Raw genomic sequence first — 19,936 nt, forward strand, 5'->3', positions numbered from 1 at the left:
TCCTCAAAGAGTTTACACCAGAGAGATTGATTGAGACTGACTTGAACGCCACAATTCCTACCGGGATAATGTCCCTAAAGGAGAATAAGGCTAGTGGAAATTCCTAGAATCCAGGCCTCCCTGTCTAAGGCAAGGGGAGGAAGCAGGCTGCTAACAAAGCTTGCACGTGGCTCCTTTACAAAGGCACATTTCACCCAATGGCCCCCGTGCCATTTTTAGCCTCTTAGGACATGTTTACCAGCATGCCCTTAGCCTTGGACAACTACAAAATGAGACACCACCAGACAAGAAAGACTCTCCTTTGCTGCTTACCCTGCAGTGTGCAGGTGGCTTCACGGCACACAGAAGGCCCCCGTCTGGGGGTGAGGCTGTGGGCCCCATCCTGGCTCTACTTCTTCCTCAGGGTGGAACCTGGGCCCGTGACTCCACCTGCTATGGCCCAGGCTTGGGTCTTTCCTGGAACCTGCCCAGGGACTGTGCTGAAGAGCAAATGGCACAGACCCTCAGAGCACTCCCACAGCCAGTGATGCAGGAGCCCTCCACATCTGCTCCTATGGTCGCTGTTACAAGGCAGAGCTGCTTTGAGGACACTAAACCCCACCCAGGTCCTGGTGACACAGAACTTCCTTCATTCCAACATGTATACTGGGGACTGGGTTCACATCATGGTCTCTGCCATCCTCAAGGTCCTCCTTCCTAGTCTGGAGGGAGAGACACACCCACACAACCTCACAGGGGGCAGGAGCAACCCAACTGGGACTGGACATGGGTGCTGGGCTGTGGGAGCCCCAGACAAGGAGCTGTGAGGGAGAACTGGGATGGGAGAAAGGACTTACTGAAGAGGTAGCCTTGGAGCGGGACCCCGACAGGATGAGTGGCCTCTGGACTGAGAAGGGCATTGCCATATGAGGGGGCAGCACAAGCACCATTCCTGAAGGAAGCTCCCAGCATGTCAGAGTTTAGCGCCAGGGGCCCAATGGGGCTGGAGCCCAGCAGATGGTGAGTGAAAGCAGCTGGAAGGCCTCTGGGCTGGCAGATGCCTGAGTGGGTAAGAGGAGCACAGTGGCTGGGGGGCTGGAAAGGGCAGGCTTCGGATGTCACGAGGGCCTGTGTCTGAGCCATGGCTGAGACAGACCCCTCAGGTGCAATGTAAACCAACTGCTGGGGCACAGCTGGTGCCCGAGGGGGAGGGAGACCAGTAAAGAGGCAGCTTCCACCGGGACCCAGGGCGCGAAGGGGGCCAGGAAGGAAGGGGAGGCACAAAAGGCCACCCAACCCGGCTTGCCCCTTGGCTGCCCCAGGCCTTGGGCCCCATAGCCCAGAACTATGCACTTTCTCCACGGCTGCAGGCTGTGCAGAAGCCGCAGCCAGTCCAGACTGAAATCACTTTCCCTCCGAGGTGGCTGTCCTCGGAGCCCAATCAACTGTGCTCTGCTCAAGTCACCTGACTCTGGGGATTTGGTCTATAAGGCTGCAACACTTACGAGTCATCTCTGGGGCCTCTGGAGCACTGAAGAGCCAATCAATCATTTCTCTCCAAGAGGCTTGAGCGTGGTAGCTACCTAATAAAGACTGTCGGACTGGTGGCCACAGGGCCCAGGGTTGAAATTCTGGGACTGAGAAGGCTTTGTCGAGGGAGGCCATCTCCATAGTGCCTTTCATCAACTAGACTGAAGTCAGCACTGTGAATGTTTCATTTTCAGAGGACAAGATGAGCCTCGTGTCCTAGATTCTTAACCCCAGCGGAAATTCGGTGACTCCTGAAACAAAGGAGACGAGCTAACGGTCCTACAGAAGACTCAGGAGGTAAGAGTGCCTAAAGCACATCAAGGAAACACCTGCTCTCTGCAGAATGCCAGGCTGTGGTTTCCCGCGTCATTTTCTCCTCTCCCTCCAGTGGCCCAATCCCTTTGTATAAGTCATCGGCAGAGTTCATGAGCTAGCACAGGCCACAAGGAAATTTCATTTTCAGTCTTTAAAGAGCTCACTGAAGCAAAAACACTTTGGTGTGCAACTGAACGAAGCTGGCTGTTCATCCAGAGACTCTAGGAGCCCTCTTCTGAGAAGGCACCAATGGCCTCCATTTGAAATTCTTAGACTCTGATGGGATGTCCCTACAGGATAAACTGACATCATGAATGAACACTTTGGAAACCTGTTTAGATGCACAAAGACCACAGACCAAGCCCAAATCTAGACCTAGGGGCTCCCTTAAGGGTTACAGTCCCTAGACTGAAAGGCATCTTGGGAGATTCTCTTTCAAACTCTCTTGGCACTCTCCTTTTAGAAACAAAGGATTGACCCTCAGAGAGGGCAAATGACCCTACTTAGTGGCAGAGCCGGGACAAGGACCTACGATCCTTGCAGGCAGGGCCTTCCCACAATACCAGTCTATCCCCCTATGTGGAGTGAATATTAAGAACAAAGTTGTCCAGAAAGGCTAGAGAACACGTATTCACCAAAATCACTGTCGTACCCTCTCATCTATGGTGAGGATGACTTTCATTTGGGTTTTGTCCCATTCTACACCCAGACTCTCATCTATTTTCAAATACACATTGAGAGGTATCTTCATGTTGATCTCTTTTACACACGTCTAGCTAAACGAGTAGGAACGTTCATTGGGAGTGAGTCTATGTAAAGTAGGCCCTTTGAAAAGCGTCTAAGCCAAGTGCAAACAAAATTATTCAATGGACCTACCATCCAGATAATGGCAGGGGAGGGACACACGGCTGGGGTGTGGGGGTGAGCTTGGGGCAAGGAGAGCAAGGCTGGCTCATGGGAGTGGGTCAGTGAAATGCTGTCTCAACAGAACAGAATAGATGCTGGGCCCCCCAAATCAAGTCATCAAAAGGGAAAGTACCAAAGGAGATCCAACTTGGAAGTGGGAAGCCAGAAATCTGGGAGAGAAGAACTCAAACCACTCTATTGAAGAAAGGAAATAGGGCTTTAGAGGCAGTCTCAAGGGAGGCTGAATCCGAGCATCTGGGGAAGGTGATTTGAAAAGGGCAAATACAGGTGTTCCCAAAGTGAGCTCATCCTGGGCAACGAGAAGAGTCTCTATGGGGAAGAAATGGAAACTGGAGACAATTCTGTTGTGATCTGGAGAAGGATGAGATTTGGGGACAAGCAGAGCTCAAGAGGAGACTCACTCCCACGCAGAGTGGAAGATGTGGCCACCCACTCACACGCTGGTGCTTTGGGTGACAGAGTTTCGGGAACCTAAGAAGCACTTCCACTGTGCTCCAGCACAGCCCTACTCTGGGGACAACTTGACCCCGGGGCAAGAAAACAGGACTCTTTGTTTGGGCCCACCTGAGCAGGACCAACCAACCAGCAGGAGTAGCTGGAAGAGACCAAAGCAGAAAGCGAGGGGGCGACCAACCTAGACTAGGCCAATCAGCCTGCTAGGGACCACCCTCTTCTGGGAGGCGCAGTCACCCAGGGGCCCTTCTGACCCACCTAGTCTTGGTGGGATCCAAGCTAGGACGAACCAGGGCCTGGTCCTTGAGCAAATCAGAGAGCTCAGCAACAGGCCCACCTCTCTGTCTTTACGGGTGGGAGCGGAGATAGGATCATGGTTTCTTAACCCATCCAAGGCCTGGCCCCATGAAATAATGTGCCTGGCAGCAGATGGGAGCCTTTTCTGGGAACTCGAACCATAAGTTTCTTTACTTTTAGAAAAGAGAGAAGCTGGGACCCCCACACCCCTCCCCTCCCCCACACTTGGCCAGGGCTCCCTCTCCAGACCAGCTGTGAGCCACCCTTGTGACATCACGTTACAACCGAAGAGAATGATGACTTAAGCAGCTGGTTGCCCAACTACCGAGACTCTAGAATTTTGTGGACAGTCTTTACTGGGCGTCCCCGCTCTGACTGAAGGCATTTCTGACTCGAGAGTTCAGTGATAAGGTCTTGGGTAGAACGTGCTCCTGACCTAGACTAGCTCCATGGCTAGTCAGAGTACTGACCAGATAGATCAAGTCGAGCTGGCCCCATCAGGTAATGGAGAGTCAGCAATAGGGGTCCCATCTAATTCATCCCTAGTTCCAAATTTGGATTCAAGGGAGGTTTTGGAGAACCACAGTGACCAAGCCATGAGCCAAGATCCAGGCCCCCAAGATGACCCACGACCACAGGATCCAAATCAAGGCACAGCCCACGTGGAAGAAAACGATCTTCTCGGGCTCTCCTTCCCCAGAAAGCTTTGGATGTTAGCAGAGGACAGCGCCTTCACGTCTGTGCGCTGGAATGACGATGGAGACACAGTGATCATTGAAGAAGATCTTTTCCAGAGGGAGATTCTTAACCGGAGAGGTGCAGCGAGAATTTTTGAAACAGACAGCTTGAAGACTTTTATCCGCCAACTGAATCTCCACGGATTCAGCAAAATACGTTCAGACAACTCTTCGGCTCACTCTCCAGGGAACAAGAGAATCATGGTAAAGTAGAAAGTCCTTCCCTTTCCTATATTCTCTGTCACTCGAATATCTTCCTAGTAGACCAAGATGAATGATACACTGAAAGGGTTTAATTTCTGAGGATAACTTTTTTCACGTGAGACATTATCGAAAGATGAGAAAGTACAGATGTTCCTATGAAACTACAACCTCCTTAGAGATAATCTCTAGGTATGACTAAAGACTCTGAGAGGTCAGTTAATGTCAAGGAGAGAGATTAACACCTTAACCTATGCATTACGTATGCCTAGTGAGCTTAGGCTCTAGGGCATAATGAAACTTGACAGCAATTTAAAAATATCTTTTCTCCATAGGAAAACAAGACCATTATGATTGGGGGGGCGGTGAATATTTGCTCCCAGAATGACTAACAGGATTGATTTTGTTTCAGATCTACCGAAACCCCAACTTTCAGAGACACAAGCCTCTCCTCATTGAGAACATTCGGAGAAGAGGAGACCTGAGAATTATCGCCTGCCCAGGGACCAGTGCAACAACTCCCAAGAGAAAGAAGCAGGTAGCAGCTACGAGGCACTCCCCAAGAATCCATCGCAATGAACCCACCAAAGAAACCAACAAAAAGGCGCAGAAGGAAGCCCCCAATGCTCAGGGACCCAGTGGCAGCTGGTGGTTCACGTGTTCTGGTATCTGTTCTGTGACCTGTGTAGCCAGACGTGCCATGGGAAACCATCACCCAAGTGAGCCAGGCAGCCCAAGTGGGGAGGGCCCGTCCAGGAATGATATGTTTGTGCCCCTGGCTACTGCCAGAAGGGACGGCATAGGGGAACCACCCGCCAGCCCCCCAGATTACTCAGATTACGATTTTGTGATGTCCTTGTACAACACCTGTTATTTCATCCTGCTGGCTGCCCTTTCAGTCATGTCCGCATACGAGGCCCCTGACGAGGACGAGGAGCAGGAAGGCTCCTCAGATCACAAATGTGTACTCTGTGAGCAGTGCAAGGACAATCCGGGTCCCTAAGCTCACAGGTCAGTGGTGACAGATAAACATCACCGTTTTATAACCAAGATGCAAAACTCCATGGGAGTAAATAAACAATCTAATGAGAATTGTGAGTCGGTGTTCTTCCTAACTTTCGATACTACACACACCTCATCAGATAAGCCTGAGGAGGCGGGAAATCCCGGCCCCAAACAGGTTTTGGTCCCTGTTGTCCTCCTTCACTTGAAGCAGCAGCATTTTCACACACTCAGCCGAGGATCTGGCTAGGGAGTCTTGAGGCAAGCCCAGGAAGACCTGGTTCCCTGAGCCTTGCCTGGTGGTCAGGAGACAGAACAGCCGGGCTCTTGACCTTGGGGGTATCGCCTTACACTATGCATGTATCTTGAAACAGGAGGGTCTTTCCTCACGGGTTCCCCTATGATACTAGGAAGTTTCTGATCAGGAGCTGGACGTCTCTGGCCCAAGAGCCAGGGGCCTTCCAAAGAGGTCCACCTAATAGCAGGGCCACCCCACTTGCCCGGGGATGTCCAACCATTGCAGTCTGACTCAGAAGAGGCAGGTCATTCCAGTCAATGCCTGGGGGAAAGCCCGTCATCCTCACAGGTAACAACCACTAGAAACCTTGCTAAGAAACGGCCAAAAGAAAGAAAGAAAAAAAGATTTCCCACAAAATAAACAACACTACCTATCACTCATCCAAGAGAGCTGTATTTAGACAGGAAGGACATGAAGTAGCTGTGCGACATGTCAAACACGCATGCTCCGTGAGCCACGGGACACTTGACAACAGAGCAACAGTCATTTGCAAGGACACACAGCTGCTCTGGGTCCAAGTCTGATGTCCCCTTCACCAGGAATGAGGCCATCCAGGGCTGGTCACTCTCGAGCGATCTTTCAGCACCCACTCCCAGCCTTCACACAACGTCCCCTGGATGTTTTTCAAACATTCTGAGTTCGACCAGAACAAAGAGAGGGGAGAACACTAACGACTTCTCTTAAAAGATATTTCTTCGTAGAATCCAGAAATCAGCTGGACCAAAATTAGTGGCAAGGCCAAGACATTTACTGGCAGCTTTCCCTTCCCTTTTTCCTGAAGGTCAAAGTCCTTGAGACTGTTCCTGAGCCTAGAGAGGCATCTTGCAAGCAAAGTCCCGCTTCCTCGTCCCTGCATCCGAGTGGAGAAATCTGTTTACACGCACAGCACATGGTGGGTAGCGCCCTCCACTGCGGTGCCAATCGACATCGAACCTGATTTCCACGTCCGCAGTATGATGGCAAGTTGATGGGTTACGACTTAGCTGGTTTCTCAGTACCTTCCTCTGAGGAGCCCACGTTCATCAGGCCTCCTGCCCCAAGGGGATCAGGTGCTCTGGGATGTCTACCTGGAAGATATCCCTTCCGCCTTTCCTGGGTATGGGCTCCAGTAACCACCTGGGGTTTGAAAGCACAGTCAGGAACTTCTGCTTCAGGTTGGTCAGTACAGCTTGACTTTCCAGTTCCACAACCTCATCAGGAGCTAAGTCCTCTGGGCACTGCAAAGTTTCCCCAACGTCAACGAGCCCTGTGCACAAAGAGAGAAGCACAGAGTTATCTTCTCTTGCATAAACCAAGGCCTGCCTGTGAGAGAACATGGTTTCAAAGTTACAACCACTAGAGACTAAGATGATGTCACCCAATGGACACGGAGTGAGCTGGGTCTCTCGGAGTGAGCCTTTCTGACATGCCAAACTCTGTCCACGGCATTCCGGGCGAGGCCAAGGGAGGGACAATGAGGAGGAGAGGGCCTTGTCCTCAATAACCCCACCAAAATAACGGGCAGGTCGCAGTCAGACTGCTGAGGGCAGCAGGTACAGATCACAAGGGCCCCGGACGCTGCAGGGAACCTACAGGCCATTGGGTCCCCAAGCACTTCACCAGGCGACAGGAGCTGATGTGAGACCTCAACCATTGAGGGGTTAGGGGACTTGTGCAGTATGCGGCAGGCACTGGGGGTGGGACACACACGTGATGCGAGGCAGGCAGCCTGAGTCTAGAGGCCACCCCGACCCCCTCTGCGTGCTCTGCTGCCTCTCATGGTCTCTGCAACACGCATGCACACGCAAGCACACACACGGGCAAACACCACACGCAGATTCGGACCCGTCCCTGCCTCTCAGATCACACACGGGAACTGAGTCCCAAACGGAGAAGCACTTCACCCCAGGTCGTGGAACCTCAGCCCACCGACCCCCAGGCCAGGGCCCCTTGCAGCCCCTCTGAACGTGTGTTGTTTAAAGAAACCACACAGCCCACACACCCAGCAGTTCAAAAGAAAACAAGCCACAAAACTCCTGAGCAAGATCCTGGGGGCAGCCCTGGGAGGTGTCTGAGCAGTGCTCGGCACCGCGTCACTTGCCAGCAATTACTCCACGGCCATACTTTTCCCCTTCCCAGAGCAAGGCCTGAATCTGAGCGGGGGTCCGCCCCAGCCTCTCCACCAGCAGCTCCCTCCAGGCGGCATCTTCCCAGTCCCTGTGAGCAATGTGGATGGCGATGGTACAGTTGCGGTGGCTGCTCAGCAGGGGACGCCAACGCGTCTCCAGGGTCTTGACCCCATTTAAGACAAAACCTGCATAGGGCTGCCGGAAGGAGAGGCAGCTGAACTTCATCTCCCCAGGGCTTCTCTTGCCTCCGGTGGCCTGTGGAAACAAAGAACAATGAATGTCAATAAACATCACGCACCAGCACTCCAAGCTCATGGCCCGTGGGCCTGACCTCTCCCCAACGTCCCACCCGTCCCCCCTGCCCGGGTGCCCTGAACCCCCAGTGACCTGGACGGTGGGGGAGTAGAGAGTGTTGGCTCCTTCTTCCAATCACCAGGCAGTCTGCGGATAGGGCCGACAGAAGGGGTTGCTGACTCGGATGACCCGCCCATCAGATGGAGTCTTTGGGGAGCTCACGGAGGAGGGTGGGGACCCCCAGAGAAGGTCACAGCCAGGACAGCACGTGATCAGTTCTACAACAGATCACTGAACCCCAGAGCAGCACAGAGGAGGGAGGGAGGGCCCCTTGGCTTCACAGTGCAGTGGGCTGGCTCTAGCCCTCTCCCACCACAGCCAGAGTCAGTCCTGGGCTTTGCTTCTTCTCCTGCCACCCTCACCCACCCCAGCACTCTCAGCTTCGTGGCACTGCCACCACCAAGGCACTGTGGGTTCCAGACCTCACCAGCCCCTAGCGCAGGGCTGCTAAGCAGAAATCCTCAGTATCCAACCTCAGCTGGGCCCTGGGGATGCCCTTGATCTCAGATGGCCCCGTCGGGTGTCTCCTCCTGACCCCTTTGGGTGCTATCCTCCTTCAACCCCTTCCTGCACCACTAGTCTCTACTGTCAGCAGACGCCAAGAGCCTAGAGAAACGAATAACGAGAGTAGGAACAATTGGTAGCGATGTGCACACACCGCCTCCATGCCAGACCCTGGGACGGGCACGATCCATGACGGATCATAGAATTCAATCCTCAGGTAACCAGGTATGGGGCAGTGCTACTGTCACCCCACTCTACAGCTGAGAAGAGGGCATTGAGAAATGAAAAGACGGCACACAATAACAGCGGACCTGACTGCATGCAACCCCTGTCCTTGCCTCCTTTCCTTGTACCTTGAAGGGGTCCCTCCTTCTCGCTGGAGGACAGAGCTGTGCACTGGGAGGAGTAGGGTCCCGGGCCCGAATCTCAGCTGGGTCATGGCACCACAGGGAGCCTCAGTCTCCACGTGGCTGTGAGGACAGGGGACAAGGCACCTAGCCCAGTACCTTTCAGGGGCTTCCTTCCCCAACCAGAACAGATTCACACTTCTCACCAGGGCCTTCCAGGCCCCACGTGATCTGCCACCCCACGCCCAGCTGTCTGCTCTCCTCTCCCCTTTACTCACCACCCTGCAGCCACGAAGGCTGTCCTTCCATCCCTGAAAAATTCCAAGTTCCTTCCTACCGCAGGGCCTCTGTAGGTTGCTATCGGTTGCATTGTGTCCCCCCCGATTTCATGTGTTGAAGTCTCAGTCCCCGTACCTCAGAATGTGACCTTATTTGGAGAAAAGGTCTTCACAGAGGTAATCAAATTAAAATGAGCTCATTAGAGTGGACCCTCATCCAATATGACTGGTGTTCTTACAAAAAGGGGAAATTTAAAGAGACATGCACGCAGAAGAACACCATGTGAAGCTGAAGGCAGAAGGAGGGATGCCAAAGATTGCCAGCAAACCACCAGAAGTCAGGGACAAGGACAGCCCACATTCTCTCTTACACTCCTCAGAAGAGCCAGACTCGGCCGACACCTTGATTTTGGACTTCTGGCCTTCAGAACTGTCAGATGATAAATTTCTGTTGTTTAAGCCACCCGGTCTGTGATACTTTGATGCGACCACCCTGGCAAACTAATACAGAGGTGTACGCTCTTTCCTGGACATCTCCACAGGGTGGAGAAAGATTTCTCCATTAACGGCAGATCAGCCACATCCTTTCAATGTCTGCACATCTTCATCTATCCTATTTGTCACTGCCTGTATGGGATCCCATTGTTGGCTGCCCTGCAATTTACTGACTCTTCTCCTACTGATGGCGAGTCACAGACCGCTTTGCACTTTCTGCCACTGTAAAGGACATTACCACAAACAGTTGCTGACTGAAGACATATTTAGGAGGAGGCCTGGGTCACGCAGCACACACATCGGAGATGCTGATACGCACCAGCAAGACGCCTTCCACGGAGGCTCACCTGGGCACGCTCCACCAACCGCAGGCAAAGGTGCCATTTCCTCACACACTTGTCAGCACTGACCACCACCTTTCTGCTTAAGCTTTGCGAACCTGATGGGTGACAAAGGGTCACCCTATTCATTGGGATTGAATTATTTACGAGGGAAGCTGGCTGTCCCCCTGTGGCCTGGCCATTTCTATTTCTTCTCCTGGGGTCGATGACTGGACTGCAGGTTTGCCTAGTTTCTGCCACTTGGTGTCTTGGCCCTTTTCTCAGCAGCACGACAAAATCACAACAAGGAGACCTGAACTGCGCGGGTGGAATCCCTAGAGAGAACTGAGGTAACTGTAAAAACACGAAGGGGGCTGAGTGCCCTCCTGCCTCATGAGGCAGAGAGTACCTGCTTGGTGGCCTGAGGAGGAAAGGCTGTTCCTCTTGTCTCAGCTTCTTCACCTGCACAAGGACAAGAAGGATAATGAGACAAGGTCATCAGGTAGGAGACAGCAACGTAGGCTAACATGGCAGAACGGTCTTCTACTCAGCAGGGACTGGAGGCCAGCGGGACCGAGGAGGGTCCAACAGGAGGGAAACAGCTCACTCTTGGTTTGGTTCTGCTCACCACGGCAGTGGGTCTCTCCTCCCCTGGCTGGGTCCAGGACCACATAATGCCCCAGCGGCAGCACAGAAAACCGCTTCATGGGAGTGGGACATGTTCTGACAGCCCAGCAGACCCCGTGGCCTGGGTGAGGTCACAGCCGAAGGGCCAAGCGGGAGGGCAGGCATGAGGGCGGACCTAGCGGTGCAGGGGGACCAGCAGACTCGCGTTTCTAGCGCAGATGCACATCACCGGTCCACACGCAGGTAGAGGATGGTGGGTGTGGGAAGGTGGCAGGAGGAAGGGACACGGAAGTGCGGCCTCGGGTGCCCTGCGCATGCTCCCAGCCCCACGGCCCAGGAAACCCCAGCCCAGTGGTACCGTCCCGCGGAGGGCTGAGTCCTGGATCCTTTCGGGCGGTGCGGGTCTCGCGGCTCCCGGCCCCACCGGCCAAGCGAGTCTCGGGCGCGCTGGGCCGACCCGGCTGAGGCCACCGGGCAAGACAATCCTCCGCCTCCCCGTGGCCTGCCAAGGCAGCCAGCGGTGGGACGACCGCCTCCCACGCCCAGGCGAGGAGACGACGTGCGCCGCGGTCAGAGGACAGAGCGCCCGGCCCGCGTGGTGGCTGCGCCGCTGCCGCTGCCACCGGTGCCGCCCGGGAACTGGAGACCCAGGGCCGCTGACAGGTGACAGGCGCCGCCGCTCTTCTACCGCGCCGCCCTGGCTCAGACGCTGACGCCCCTTTTTTGAGGCGTACACTGGCTCGCAACATATATGTACGCACGCAGCACGCAGCACGCAGCCAGCTCGTGACGGAGACACGCAATGACGTAGACACGCACAAACGCACGCAGGCCCTGGCCAGTAGGAGACGTTGATGGACTCACCGGGCCCTGAGCCCCGAGGGACGACCGGGCCAAGTCCGGAGCTAGAGACCAGCTGCCCGGAGCAGGTCCGGATGGGGGAAAAGGAACTGGACGGAGAGGGAGGGGCGGGGCACGTCGAGCTTGGGGGCGGGGCTGGGGGCGGGGCTGGGTGGCGCTGAGGGAGCAGTATGGGGGCCAGACCCGTGGGAAAGAGCTGAGGGAGGAGGAGCTATGGGAAGTGAAGGCGGAGCTGGGCGAGGAGCTGTGAGAAAGAGCTGGCGGAGGAGCTGGGCGAAAGGTGAGTGAGGAGGAGCTGGGGAAGACCTGTGGGACAGAGCTGGGAGAAAGAGCTGCGGGGGAGGAGCTGGGGGAACGCTGGCGAGGAGGAGGCCGAGGTGTGAGAAAGGGCGGGGGCGGGGGCGGGGCAGGGAGGAGCTGGGCGGGGCTGGCAGGGATGGAGCTTTGGGCCGTGGGCGCCGCGTGGTGGGTGGGCTAGGCTGGCTCGGTGGCGGAGGCCAGGCAGTGCCCTTTTGACTCCTGTGACTTTGGCGCCCGGTGCGCGCTGCACCCGTAGGCAGGAGTCCAAGGTCGACCTAAGCTGACCCTCTGAATGGACCCCGGGAGACGCGGAGGCGAGGAGAGGGCGGGGCCTCTAGGCTGAGTCTTGGGGCCAGAGTGTTAGGGTCTCCTTCCTCCAAGCCACCCTGGGAGTGCCAGTGGGGTCCTGAGGGGCGGACTTGGTATGGCCTTTGCAGGTGAGAAGGAACATCCCCCCTCTTTCCTGCTGCTCCTCAGACCTGACGTGTCCCCCACAAAGCCTGCTTCCCTGTCAGAGCTGTCTTCTATCTTGGACCACTCGGTTAGGGGCTCAGGGGTCTCAGTGGAGGCCTCTGTGCTCCTCGAGATCCCTGCGCCCTCACTCGCCTTTGACTTGAGGACCAAGTCCTGGGGCCTTGCATCCCAAACGCCTGATCAGAATAAATGCTCCTCTTCCTGACCCCACTGCTACTTCCTGAGTTCCGGCCTCATAGTCTGGGGCCCCTGCTAGTCCCTGAGCCTCCCCACCGGCCTGGACGCCTGCTGTCTTTCCTCTTCCAGTGGGTACTCCACAGGCCACCAGTCCCGTTTCTGAAGGGCACATCTGCCCTCATCAACCCCCTCCCGAGGACCCTGCCCAGCCCTCTCTTGTTTAAGCCCAAACCCCTCAGGGTCCTGGGAGGGCCTTCTGCTGGCCTCAGCTCTCTCCCCACTTGTCGCCCAACACATTGGGTCACTGTGCTGGGGAGCCCCTGCACCCTGAGTGCACGCGCTCTGCCAGGACTCCCAGCCTTGGCACCTGCGGTTCCCGCGGGCTGGAATGCCCGCCTCCTTTTGTCCTGGCAGACTCCTGTCCTCCTTCCAGGCACAACTTGAACATCCCCTTCTCCGCCCCACCCCTGGTGGCAGGCACTCTGGTCCCTGAGTTCTGGTAGCACTCTGGACCTCCCTCCCTCCCTTCCTCCCTTCCTTCCTCCCTCCCTTCCTTCCCTGGGATCCTGTCTCCCATGGTTGTAACTGCTCTCCAAGAGTCTCTGGCCCCCGCAGGAACGCTGAGTTCCTTGAAGGCAAGGACTGGGTCTTACTGATTTGTGTACGCCGGGTGCCCAGGACACAGTAGTCACTTAGTAAACGTGGAATCAACAGAGGACTGCTTTCTCTTTCAGTGAGCTGCACCTCCGCTCTCCTTGTGGAAGCTCCAGGAAACGGGAATGCTGGCCGTGAGGTGAGGTGAGGTGAGGAGCAGAGGGTCCCTTCCTGGGATTTAGGCCTCAGGGCTGCAGGGGGTCTGCTTTCCTCCCTAGACCATGATTCCGTCCACATAATGCACCCTGTCTTCCTTTCAGGAAGTCCTTGCCATGTCTACCACTGCTCTTTGCGGTGACCGTACCCCCAGGACGTCGCCTCCTCTTCGGAGCCCACAGGACCTGCTCAGAGTCGGCCTCCCTTTCTCGTCCGCCCTGGGCAGCACCCTTCAGAACCCCCTGCCCCCGATGGCCTTTCTGAGCAGTTGCCTTGGCAGTTTCTTATCCTTCACCCCTCCAATGACCTCTGTCCATCCAGCCCTCCCGGCTCCAGCTGTGCCCTGGGCATTTGCCGCCACCGGGCCTCTCAGCGCTCACCACCCTGGTGCTGCAGACCCTCTCTGTGGCCCAGATGTTCTCCTGCCTAGCCCATCCTTTCTGCTCAGTGTGATTTCTCTACACCTCTCCCCTCTGAGCCTGTCACCTGTTCTGTTCTCCTCACTTGTCAAGAGGTGCAAACTGCACCACGGAGAATTCTGCCTCCCGCACCCCATGTGCTTCTCTGACTTTGAGGCCCAGAGAAGGTTCCAGTTTGCCCCTGCTGCATGTTTTGTGGCACCACCGGTCTGGGACCGGCTTGACCCAAACTCCCAGTTTCCCTCATACGCTTCTCAGCAGGTCCGGTTTCCTCCTCTCTGAAATGCCTTCTGCCCGTCTTGCTGTTGATCTGCTGGTCTTTTTGGTTCAGAGTTGTGGGAGCTGATTTTGAAGACTGGATGGTAATCCCCCCTTGGTTGTTTGCGTTTCAGACTCCTCCTCTCTTTGCAGGCCTGCTTTGGACTCAGTATTCACCTAGGCTCTCTAATTGTAAGTGAACCCAGAGGTCAGGGAGTGTCCCACCGCCCCTCCTGCTGGAGGCTGCCATCCACCCCCAGGCCGCCACCTGGGATGAGCGGTCGCCGAGTAGGAGGTGCCCTTGCGTCCAGCACTCTGCCCCTGAGAAAGGGTTCCTTCTCATCTCTGTAATTCCATCTGTCACTGCTTGGCTTTAGTTCCGCGCCCTGGAGTTACTGAAGAGAAGCCCTGGGGCAGCCATGCAGCTACAGGAAGACAGCGAGCCTTGTTTCTTCTGCCCCAGTCTCCCATTTTACCTCCCGACCCTCACGTGGCCTGTTTCCAACAGGCACACTCCCCTGACCCCCTTCCTTGCTGTCCACCGGGCAGCTCTAGCTGTCCATGTCTCTCTCAACACGGCCCGGATCGAGTGGTTCAACCTGTGAACTGTAGTTATTTCTGCTTTTGTCTTAGTGACACTCCAAGTCCACAGGAAGAAGCTGCACCACAAGGAACCTGCAGACGTGGGCGGGCTACTTTGACGCCACTGGTTAGGTGTGGTGCCTGCACACAGAACGTGGCCCAGCAGAGTTGGAACCTTGGGAGTTTCCGTGGACTTCCGGAAACCCTCCTCACTTGCATTCATATCACAAGCCAATAAAGCACCTTTAACTGGGGGGCGGGGAGACGCTCATTTCCATGTTTCCATCACTCCTGAGCTCTTCAGTCTACGTCTTCTTAACTGTCCTCAGTCTCTGAGTAAATAAGCAATGACCCACGCACCAGGCCCTCCACAGCTTGAGGGAGGGCGTCCAAACGTCATGCTGTGGCCGAGCGAGCGTGCGCGGTCCAGCTTATTTGTTTATGAGAGTCAGGTGTGGGGGATCTGGAGCACGTGTTGTGATCCCATGGCCATGGTGATGGGAGCTTGAATGGGCGGACTAATGTGCTGTGTTGCAGAGACCCACTCAGCCGACTCGTGAGTATCTGCATGCTCAGTGGCGACTTTGGCAAGTACAGAAAGTATATGAAGAATCAGGACAAAGGGCACTCATGAGGCGCTACCCAGAGGCATGAACGCTCACAATTTGGGCCTATTCCGCTGGTTCTTTTCCTGTGTTTTCTCTTTACTCAGTTCATGCTGTATGAGCATTCTGTCTTATGTTTTTTCATTTAACGTTAAGTATTATCCCATGTTCTGAGAGGTTCCTCAGAAGACATCTCACTAAGCTCTGTACCTTGTTCTGGAGTGTATTGGGTTCCAGGCTCTCCCCACTCAAGACCAACTGACAAGTCCTCGGGAATGGCCCAGCATAACGTGGACCCAATGACATCTCTGGTCAGAAACTCCAGCGCAGGGGTTCCCCCTGAAGCGGACGCAGAGACCGCGTTTATGGAGTCTCCAATGTCAATGTCAAGTTGGACACTGTGTCCAACAGCTTTCAACTGTCTGGTAATCCCGTTTCCCAGCGTTCAGTCACCCAGTGCATAGCCAGAGGTCCCTTTGGGAAGGGCTGGGGGGGTCATTCCAGTGTCTACTTGCCATGGCGCTGCAGCGTCCTTCCCCTTGCTGTCCTGGCCACCTCCCTAATCCACAGTTCCAGGTCCAAAACCTGGCTCAGGGGCAGAACCTGGGCAAGGGATCATGACTTGTCTGTTGGGTGGCTGCCCTCAGCTGCCTGCCATCCGTTCTTGCTCTTTCGAGTGTCCATTTTAGGTTGTATCTTGGTCGGTTGCGCATCCGTTGTGCCCCCAGGGAGGCAGTGTTCTGTTGACCACCTCCACCACTCGATGGGTCAGGCCTTCTTGTCAGTGGTGTCCATCATCCTAAGCCCCTGGATTCTGGCCGTTCAGTGCCACTCCAGGACCTCTACTGTGGTTCCTTGGCCAGGGGATGGTGTTCATTTCCTTCCGTTACGAGGCCTGGCACATTCTGCCTGTGTTGTGTGGTGACCTCACTCTGGGTGGGGGCCTGGCAGGAAGCCGACCACATCTTCCTGGTTTTCGTGGGACTCTCCTGGTTTTAGCACTGCAACCCACAGCAAACCGGGACAGTTGGTCCCCCTACCTCCTGAGACGGAGGGCACCCGTGGGGAAAGGCATGCAATTTTGTGCTCCCTCGGGGATGGGGTGGATACACTAGCTCTTTATGGGAAGGGGTGGGCTGCTGCCGCATGCTTGGAAGTTTCAGAGACGTCTGGGGAGTCTATATCTTCCAGGGCCCCCTCTCAGATGTCCCTGTCCCCTATGTCAGGGATGCATGTTTTCCCGAGGGGCTTCTGACGTTGGCCTGACATGGCTGCCTTGGTTGAAGGTTCAACCCTTGTCGAAGTTCAACCACGTCTACCAAATCCTGGGTTTGACCTTTGTCCACTGCCTGCAAGGGGGCCACTTTGTAAGATACTGAGGAGACCCTGGGGCTCCCCGTTAGTTTTCACTCTGTTAATCACCCCGGGCTTCTCATCCCCTTTCAGGTCATCAAAGCAAAAAGGTCACCCCCATCCATTCCCATTGTCCTTAGAGTTGTCCTTCCCATATGTGCCACACGCCTGGATCTTCTCACCTGCCAGGAAGTTCCTCTCCATCTGCTGGCCCAAGGAAGAGTTCTAACAGGAGCGTTCTAGCAGCTGGGCTGTCTGCACACCACCTACGCCTGACGGGGCCCTCATTACCAGTGGGGCGGGTGATGAACAGTCCCGCACCAAGACCCCATCTTACTGCCTGCTTTTTGGACCACGCCAGAACCAACCGTCTCAGGTTGAATCCTTCAGGAAGCTGATCCTGAGAGGGAGTGAGGAGTGCCAAACGCTGCGTGGAGACTGACACACACGAAAGGAGCAGGGCAAAGCAGGGTTGGGCAGGGTGTCCCTTCAGCCTGTGATGCCGAGCTGACAGTCCTTCCCAGCCCATCAGGGAGCTGCAGAGCAGGGATCGGCATTAGAGGACCCGCAGTCGGCGGGGTGGTCAGGACCTCACTGTGCCCGAGGCCTTGCAATCCATGTTGAAAGAACAGGTGAATCAACACCCAGAATTGGTGCCCCAGGGATGGTGTGTGCTGACTAGCACACATAGGGTGCCAGCTGCCTTTGCACGGGCACAAATGCGCTCCACCCTGGCGGGCCTGGTGGGAGGTGCTTTGGTCTCTTGTGCATCAGATGACTGCTGGGTTAGGAAGGGGACGTGCTTCCGGGGCATTTGATAACTGGGCGTCTGTTAGCATCACTGCAAGTGCAGCCTGATGGGAGAGGGCAGATCTGGGTACAAAACAGCATAAGGCAAAGCAGATTTGTCAGCAGCCACCCGTCCTGTAAGAGGTCCCTTGACGGTGCAGGTATGCAGGTACACACCTCTGCATCACTCAGGGCTGGTAGGGGCGTCTTCCAGGCAGACCTGCAAACCATGCAGTCTGCATCGAGGCCGAATGGGCTTAGGAAAACGTGAAGAGGAAGGAACCGCTGACTCGGGGCAAGGTGCTGCATAAGGCTTCAGAGACAAGGGCCCTTTGAGCAGGGTCTTGAGGGTAAAAAGGGTCTCCTTAGGTGGGAAATGGGGGAAGGGTCCCCTGAAAGGGCCAGATACGTTCAGGCAACTGGGAGAAAGTTCGTGGCAGGAGCAGACATGTTGTGGAGCACCCCCAAGCTGGCACCATCAGGCTCCTATCCTCCACAGGGGCAGTGAGGCAGAAAGCACAAGCTTTGTTCTGTGGTTGCAAACTTGAGATTGATCCCTGGTGCCACCACTGCTGCGGGTGTGAGTCAGATCACTTTACCTCCCTGAGCCTTGGTTTCCCCATCTGAAAGATGGGCATGATGTAAAAATCTCCCCCTGAGGAGTAATAATATTTTTCAGTCTAGCTCATGGAGGTAAGGATGACATGAGATGATTCATGTGAGAGCGATCCGTAAACCATAAAGCACTCTATTGCTAGTAGTGGCCGAAGAGGCATCTCTGTTTCCCCGAGAAGGCTTTGGTAGGTAGGAAAGAGTGTACGGGTGCTGGCCTGTGCCTTGAAGGCTGCAGAAGGGAGATGTGCAGACAGTGAAAAGCCTCCAGCTTGGAAAGGAAGAGGAAGAGCAGTGACACCATTGGCCCCCAGTCCCAAAGGTCCTAGAGGATGTGGCTGGTTGGGGATTCAGGTGCCATGCTTGGATTTTGACCAAAGATGTACAGATGGCCCCGGGGGGCCAATGGGGAGGCAATGTGAACCCACTCAAACTGACAGGGTTTGAGGATTGGGAGCTTTCTCAGCTACCCCAGAAATCCATAAAGCTGGGTGCCTCTTCCCTGATCTGTGTGGGAGTCCATGTCAGCCTGCTGCCTCCAGGAATACGGGTCCATGATCTGCTATCCACAGTTCCGTCACCCACAGAGTTCTGGCAACCAAAGATGTTTTCATAAGCTTGACCTAAAGTCTTTTGGTGGGAAAACCAAAAATGGATGGCCAGAAGCTCTTGGTAGAATGCTGAGTTGTCCTCATCCCACTTGGCGTTCATAGTCATGTTTCACTGCAGATGTGCCAGTGCCTTCACTAGACCCTGCAGGGGTGTTACTGATGTGTTGTCTGTGCCCTCTGTCGCCTTTCTGAATTCTGAAACTCACCTGGCCCCAGGGCTTCTGGATGAGACATTGTGCACGTGTGATAGCAAGACTAGTAAGAGCCAGCATTCATTGAGGACTAACAGAGGGCCAGAGTTGCTGGAGGTGTGTCCTCCAGCCTGCAGCCAGCAGGGATGCCCTTCCTGGGACAGGCAGGACTGAGGCCCTGCCCCAGGTCAACCTGGATGGCTGGATACCCCACCTCCTGCCCAACCAACTGCACCAGGTTGTGAAATCTCACTTGGTAGCAACCAGAGTCTTCCATGGTGGAAATGGGATGAACGTAGAGCTAAAAATAGGAAGGGCCCTTAGCAAGCGTGTGTGTACGCTAGTCATTTGTACCACCGCAGATCTGCCCACAGTCTTGTTTCAGGAAATCCCGAGCAGTGCCGTTTCCCAGGGCCGTCACACAAAGCCTGGGCCCTCTCACACAATGCTGGGGTGTTGTGTGATTTAGGAGTGTCTGATTTTGAGATGTAGGCCATGACACAGGAAGCTTGGCAGCGTCAGGCTTGCCCACTTGCTGCTTTCCCAGCAGGCTCTTCACAAGCCCCGGGTGGGAAACGTAGCTGGAGGAGATGAGCTGAAGGGGCGCTGCGCCACAGCCTGCACCAGGAACTCTGCTCTGCGGCCCCCTCTGTCCCGGAGAAGCCTGTGGATTAACTTTGGACAGGATGGAAAGGGGCCTGAAAGTAGCTTCCAAGGAAGGGCCTTCATTGTCTCATTCTCATTCGTTGTCACCATTTTTTTCTTGAAGGATTTTTTTCCCCTCACCTCGAGGAGTCTGAGTGGAGATCTCATCATATCTAGCAACTGACTTGAGTGACCTCGAAGGAGGCAATGTGGTTAGGCGAGGCCAGGTGACCTCAGAGCTGAAGCAGTAAGCACAGGGCCTGGCACGTAGCAAGTGCTCGGTGCAGGGGAGCTTCGTTGTAACGGTGACACGTTCGTGCCCTGTGTCCCTCACCAAATCAGTACTGAGCACAGGGGCTAGGTGAGGGGGCTGGGCTGGAGTCCTGTCCGGGTCAGTCTTTGTCACTGACAAGTCGGGTGACCTTAGCTCACCTCCATTTTCTCCTCATGTGAAATGAGTGTAGTAGAACCCACACC

General features: G+C 55.3%; 2 protein-coding genes and 1 long non-coding RNA gene across 3 annotated transcripts; 2 read left to right on the forward strand and 1 right to left on the reverse strand.

The window, feature by feature from the left end:
• The first annotated feature begins 3,950 nt into the window (after positions 1-3,950).
• On the forward strand, positions 3,951-5,442 carry LOC131400154 (heat shock transcription factor, X-linked member 3-like). Its single transcript, XM_058534875.1, has 2 exons — positions 3,951-4,442; positions 4,852-5,442. The coding sequence occupies exons 1-2, from the start codon at positions 3,951-3,953 to the stop codon at positions 5,440-5,442; spliced, it is 1,083 nt and encodes a 360-aa protein (XP_058390858.1).
• A 2,091-nt stretch (positions 5,443-7,533) lies between these two features.
• On the reverse strand, positions 7,534-11,521 carry LOC131400387 (uncharacterized). Its single transcript, XM_058535127.1, has 3 exons — positions 11,131-11,521; positions 10,555-10,607; positions 7,534-8,102 (listed from the first exon to the last, which is right to left on the reverse strand). The coding sequence occupies exons 1-3, from the start codon at positions 11,519-11,521 to the stop codon at positions 7,812-7,814; spliced, it is 735 nt and encodes a 244-aa protein (XP_058391110.1). The 3' UTR covers positions 7,534-7,811.
• Positions 11,522-11,592: 71 nt separating this feature from the next.
• On the forward strand, positions 11,593-13,801 carry LOC131400155 (uncharacterized). Its single transcript, XR_009217348.1, has 3 exons — positions 11,593-11,701; positions 13,319-13,387; positions 13,499-13,801. It is a non-coding gene; the product is annotated as an uncharacterized LOC131400155 (long non-coding RNA).
• The last annotated feature ends 6,135 nt before the right edge of the window (positions 13,802-19,936 follow it).

The sequence above is a fragment of the Diceros bicornis genome, chromosome X (genome assembly GCF_020826845.1).
Source record: "Diceros bicornis minor isolate mBicDic1 chromosome X, mDicBic1.mat.cur, whole genome shotgun sequence".
In the NCBI taxonomy this organism is placed as follows: Eukaryota; Metazoa; Chordata; class Mammalia; order Perissodactyla; family Rhinocerotidae; genus Diceros; species Diceros bicornis.